Source organism: Protomyctophum parallelum, assembly GCF_964188405.1.
Source record: "Protomyctophum parallelum genome assembly, chromosome: 6".
Classification (NCBI taxonomy): domain Eukaryota; kingdom Metazoa; phylum Chordata; class Actinopteri; order Myctophiformes; family Myctophidae; genus Protomyctophum; species Protomyctophum parallelum.
In genome coordinates this window covers 45,566,430-45,572,847 of record NC_139701.1, presented here as the reverse complement: position 1 = coordinate 45,572,847, position 6,418 = coordinate 45,566,430, and the positions used below count along the sequence as shown (strand labels likewise).

Genomic DNA, 6,418 nt, shown 5'->3' with positions numbered 1-6,418 from the left:
TAGACGTGTCACAGAGACTACATTTGTTTTGGAAGAGTTCTACTCATTGCTGTAGTTGCAGTAGTTATCATGAATCATGCGTAAACTAAGAACGTAACAGTGGAGTATCTATGTAAACTATACATACTATACTATATTATACATGTGTACTATAATTCCCTAAAGCATGAATCCCATAATCTCCAGATTCACGTGTTGGAGAGTTGGGCTAACACCACTAGGTCTAGTTATTAAAGTCCTTCCTTATTCACTTGATTTCAGAGCAGTGTGTGGAGTCCAGACTCATAAGGACTACAATACCCATGAAGCATCACTCCCAGGTGAAGATGGACTCTCCAGACTCAGCCAGGGACGTTTCTATTAAACAGGAAGCTGAAGACCAGCCACACCTCGGTAAGTTTCATGTGCTCTTCCTTTATTTTTCTTTAAAGGTATATTCAGTGATTTCACCTAATTCAAATATCACTTATTTTTTGCTTTTGTTGTGATAATCCCTCTACTATAGAGTGTGCTGACCATATAAGGAGTTCCACCCTGTCCCCAGTTAACCCATGGCGGTCAAAAAAACGTAGGTTTTGTTTTTGACTAGGTGGCCCAGCCTTCATCCAATCAGAATAGAGATGGGCATTCCACCAATCCTGATCGAGCCTTGGTGTGTGTGCTGTTGGCCTGTCGCGTCCCCACCCCCCCCACTGTAGTGCATGCATGTGCACATCTTGTTACTGTTACTCTTGTAATGCTCCTTTAATATTTTATGTTCTGTAGGGCTGGCCAAAATGTCTTATTTTCACTGTACAATACCAAGACACCAATAACATAGTCCTGTCGCTAGTTTAATTTCAAACCATATTGGATTCTGTGCAAAAATGTGTAGTTTTCCTAATTTAACCAGAGGAAAGGAAAGGAAAGGTACTATGTTTACCCAGGGTAACTGGACTAAGCTCAAGAACTTGTTTACAGCCAGGCCCTGCTCATAGAACATTTCATGGTAGAGGTTCAATGCCTTGCTCAAGGGCACTTCAGCGGTGGTAATGCCGGTCCGGGGATACGAACTAGCGACCTTCCGATATCAAGACCGCTCCGCAAACCGTTCGGCCACCGCTGCCTCAGAGGCTATAGATACACACTAGACGGACCACAGACTTATTATTAAAATATGTCATCTTTATTGAAATATGCAGAATATTAAAAATAGTATTTATTATGAGCAATTTATCACAAGGTTAACAATACAATTAGAGAAAAATTATTGTCCCCTCAGCCATCGCGGCATTAAACAAACTGCCCCGCCGATAGGATGGTTTCTGTACACAGTGGGGAACTCATGTTTTTCTGTACTATGTGCTGTTTTTGTTGTTGTTGTTGGTGTTGAACAGACCTGTGAAGATGAATATCCTTTGGGACAATAAATATTATTATTATTTCGGAATATTTGAGCATTGTATGAGAGAGAGAGCGAACTTACACTTTAATTGTCTCCACCAGCCGAAGGCATGGGGGAGAGTATGTTTTGCACTCCGTCCGTCCGTGTGTCCGTCCGTCCGTCCGTGAGCAGCTAATCTCGGCCACCGTTAACCCGGTCGATGCCAAATTTTGCACACACACTCCCTGGATGCCAACCATGAACCTCTGCCCCAAACTTTCCAGAACGGCCTGTTATAGCGCCACCAGGAGGCCGCTTTGTGCAAAACAAGTTTTTGCACAGTACACCTACAGATTTTGTCCAAACATCACGCAAATTGGTACACAGTCTCTCTAGAGCCATTCAACCAAACCGGTCTTTCAGATTTCTCACACTCCATCCTGATTGGTTAAGATTGGCTTCCAAAGTTCACAGGAGTGCTCAGTTTCAAACAAAATGCTGCAAATCATGAACACATCGCGTGATTTCCGTGAAATTGTGCACCCACATATAACTGGCCAAAAAGTGTTTTTACCTCTGACTGCACGGATCTGTGGATAACTTTGTATGCCAACTCCCTAGAGGCCAAGGAAAAACCTTTGTCTGGAATTTTTCACATCTGCTCTTTATAGCGCCACCAGGAGGCCGACATATGTAAAACACATTTTCTATTATTACTCCTTCAGATTTTATCCAAATTTCACGCAAATCGGTACACATGATCTCCATAGTCATGTGATCAAGACAGGTTTGTTTGATTTCTCATATTCCATCCTGATTGGCCACGATTGGCTCCTACAGTTTTCAGGAGTAGCAAATGGCCACAACTCCTCAACGCAGCGTCCGATTGCGATGAAACTGTGCACGCATATTCCCACTAGGCTGAGGAAGAATCCTGGTGGAGACCTGTGCCGATTGGCACTTTATCTAGTTAATGACTGCGCTACCCTCAGCGTGGACGACGCTACACACATATTGACAGGTTGCCTACATTATAACAAATTACAATACAAACATTATCCCCAAAGAACACATTGTAAATAACCCTAACTATACTATGTATGGCATAGTATAGTATAGTATAGATGTATAGTTTCATTATATAGATATTCCACTTTTACGTTCTTAGCTTATGCATTTTTCATGACTACTTTTTATGTATGTGATGTATTGCCATGCTTTTTGTTCTTGCTTAATGTAAGTCGCTCTGGATAAAGAGCATCTGCTAAATGCCTAAATTGGAACAAAAGCAATACCTTTTGCAGCGCGAGCTGCTAATCACTGCCTACTCTAATTTCCTTGTCGGAAACCAAGGAAGCTCTGAGAAGGAAGGGAAGTGGTCATGTGACTGGGCTGCGCCATGACACTTTCATGGACACTTTCATGGGAGCCAAACTCACACCGGAAGTGCAATGAATACATGGCAGTGAATAGAGCCGGCTGGACCAGCTCATAACAAACATTATTTATGAACAATTGAGACCTTTTGTAAAGTATCACTTCTGGAAAATAACAGAAGACATATACCTTTCGATGTGCACATAGTGCACAATATATAATTTTATCTGAGGATCTAAACAGCAGCAGGTATCGTGCTCTTTAGATACCATACCTCTATAAAAAATACAGCGTACACATCGATTAACAACACAGCAGGGGCACGGTGGCACAGTTGGTAGTGCTGTCGCCTCACAGCTAGAAGGTCCTGTGTTCGATTCCCGCTCGGGGTGCTGTGGGTGCTGGCGGTGTGTTTCCTCCTCCGCGTCATCAGTGCCCATACCCGAAGGCGGGGTTGGCGAAAGGGCCTTTCTGTGTGGAGTTTGCATGTTCTCCCCGTGTCCCCTAGGGTAGGTACCCTCACAAAAACATGCAGTAATCCTGGTCTCTAAACTGCCTCCCCCTGGCCAGCCGGGACGCCTGATGGAGGGGAAAGGAACTGGTTGGAATAACGTGTTCCTTCCACGCGCTACGTCCAACCAGGGAAACTCCCCCCTGTCAGGTGTAAAGGAGCAACTTGGCCACTCAAGCATGAAGGAAGCATGAATTAAGTCCGTTGCTCTCCCTAGGTTGGCGGAGGGTGTGTAGAGCCCAGGATCACATCACAGGATGATTGACACAGGGGTGAAAAATGCGTTACAAAATCGTGGGACAAAAAATATAAATTAAAAAAAACAACAACACAGCAGACAATGTGTTACACGTCTTATGTTATTTTCCAGAAGTGATTACTTTACAAAAGGTCTCAATTGTTCATAAATAATGTTTGTCCATGAACTGGTCACTGAGCTCTCATTGACTCCAGTGTTCATGAGCTGGTCACTGAGCTCTCATTGACTCCAGTGTTCATGAGCTGGTCACTGAGCTCTCATTGACTCCAGTGTTCATGAGCTGGTCACTGAGCTCTCATTGACTCCAGTGCATTCTGCCAAACGTCCGGGTTGTTTGGCTCCCATGAAAGTGTCCATGAAAGTGTCATGGCGCAGCCCAGTCACGTGACCACTTCACTTCCTTCTCAGAGCTTCCTTGGTCGTAACTGGCTGTCGTTCCAACGGGAGACCAATTCAGTTCGGTTAACTAAACATAATACTCCATGTCAACCTTAGCGACATCACAGAAGCAAGCTATCTTTTAGAATAAGGCTACTCCTGAAACCTTATTTTTTGACATTTTTTAACTGGACTAATATTCCGATTAGGGCTGTCAAATGATTAAAAATAAATATCAGATTAATCACAGTTTCAAAATTAATTAATAATTAATCATGATTAATCACCATTCGAACTATGTCCAAATTATGCCATGTCTTCTTGTATATTGTGAAAATTGAAAAGTAAATGACAAAGCGGATATACATTTGTTTTCTAATGCATTTAGTATATGATGTGATGTGAGCATCTGTAGGCCTAGCCTGAGTTAAATGAACACTGGCTTTTGGCCATGTAGACTGGGATCCCCCAGGAGGAAGTCACTCATGTTGGACCGGCTGTTTCCCCCGCAACCGGACTACGGATAAGCGGTTGATTGATGGATGGATGGAAACTGGGGTCCCGTTACCGACAGCTTTGTCTCCGACCCAAATCGAGCCCGACCTTAATTATTAATACATGCGTCCGACCCGGGCCCGACACAGACACTTCCCTCCCTCCCCACATTTTTCTTTGAGGAAGGCACTACTTTAATTACTCATACTCAACTGTTCACTGTTTAAAGTAACAAAAATATATTTCTTCACATTACTTTCAGAACTGTAATAACCTGCATTTAGGTTTAGTCGGTCTTATCTTGTTAGGTAATAGCTCATTTTGTACATTTGGAACATGGAAGAGGAGTGGGTTTACATTTTAGGAATCCAGTGTTGACCAGGTTATGTTTCTGCTCCTAGACATCCTGCACATGGTTGTGTGTAAAGAGGAGGTTTCCCCTGAACAGGAGAGGAGCCCCAGTCTGCTCCAGGAGGAACCAGAGCCTCCACACATTAAAGAGGAACAGGAGGAGCTACTTCAAAGACCAGAGGAACCTGTTGGGTCAACGTTGACATTACTAGCAGTGAAAGGTGAAAATAATGATGATGATGATGATGATGAAGAAGACATATCTTCCCACTGCTCTGAAGTTGAAGTTGAGCTTGAATCTGACACTGCAGTCACTGAATACTGTGATGATTGGGAGGAGACCAGTGAAGACGATGAGGACGAACGGCGTGACAAGAGTTCCAGCGACTCAGGTGCCCTGAAGAAGCGCCAGCGTGTCCCCCCTGGAGAAAAACCTTTCCAATGTGAACACTGTGGCAAGAGTTTTAATAAGTCAGGTAACCTGAACAGACACCAGCGTATCCACACTGGAGAAAAACCTTTCCAATGTAAACATTGTACAAAGACTTTCAGGGAGTTTGGTTCCCTGAACAGACACCAACATGTCCACACTGGAGAAAAGCCTTTACAATGTAAACATTGTGACAAGAGTTTCGTTGAGTCAGGTAATCTGAAGGCACATCAGCGTGTCCACACTGGAGAAAAACCTTTCCACTGTAAACATTGTGACAAGAGTTTCAGTGAGTCAGGTAATCTGAAGTTACACCTTCGTGTCCACACTGGAGAAAAACCTTTCCAATGTGAACATTGTAACAAGAGTTTCAGTCAGTTATCTCACTTGAAAACACACGAGCGGATCCACACTGGAGAAAAACCTTTCCACTGTAAACATTGTGACAAGAGTTTCAATGTATCATGTCATCTGAAGAGACACCTTCGTGTCCACAGTTCTCACACGACATAATACAAGTTGTCCACTTCAAACGGTGAGACAAAAGTTTAAATAACTCGGGTCACTTGCTAAGACACCATGTTCATAGAACATGGGAGGATCACATTAAACAGCTGTATGTTCGTAGGGAGGATCACATTAAACAGCTGTATGTTCGTAGGGAGGTTGACAGACAAGGACAATATTAAAAAGCTCCTATTAGTGCTGCACGATTCTTGCTGGATGATTTCAATTTCCTCCACAAGAATTGAGATCACGATTCTCTCACAATTGTCTTCTTCGTGAAAATATTTATAAAAACAAACAAAAAACACGAGTAACTAAAATGAATTGGACAGCCGACTAGAAGATTCTTCACAAAATGAGATTGCATAGATGTCTGAACGCCTCCCTAAAAAATGAAGATCACAGGCCTGAAAATCCACCTTTCAGCAGCAGGCTCAAGAGAGGAAATGATCACTTCTCCCTTGCTCCTTGAAAAGGAAAATTGGCTTTTTGTATACAAATAAAGCCAGCTTTCCTGTCCTTAGCAGAAAGAGGGTAGTTGAGACAGTGTTCCTGTCATTAGCAGAAAGAGGGTAGTTGAGACAGTGTTCCTGTCATTAGCTGAAAGAGGGTAGTTGAGACAGTGTTCCTGTCATTAGCAGAAAGAGGGTAGTTGAGACAGTGTTCCTGTCCTTAGCAGAAAGAGGGTATAGTTGAGGCAGTGTTCCTGTCATTAGCAGAAAGAGGGTATAGTTGAGGCAGTGTTCC

General features: G+C 43.1%; 1 protein-coding gene across 1 annotated transcript; it reads left to right on the top strand.

The window, feature by feature from the left end:
• The first annotated feature begins 281 nt into the window (after positions 1–281).
• On the top strand, positions 282–5,736 carry LOC310860550 (uncharacterized protein). Its single transcript, XM_083767528.1, has 2 exons — positions 282–393; positions 4,785–5,736. Exons 1-2 carry the CDS (start codon positions 303–305, stop codon positions 5,675–5,677), a joined length of 984 nt encoding a protein of 327 aa, XP_083623654.1. The 5' UTR covers positions 282–302; the 3' UTR covers positions 5,678–5,736.
• Positions 5,737–6,418: the final 682 nt, after the last annotated feature.

What these genes read in the sequence shown, in the direction of transcription:
- LOC310860550 (XM_083767528.1), top strand. Translation starts at nt 303, where the DNA reads ATGAAGCATCACTCCCAGGTGAAGATGGACTCTCCAGACTCAGCCAGG. An exon ending in TGAAGACCAGCCACACCTCG is followed by an intron (nt 394 to 4,784) that starts GTAAGTTTCATG and finishes TTCTGCTCCTAG; the next exon opens with ACATCCTGCACATGGTTGTG.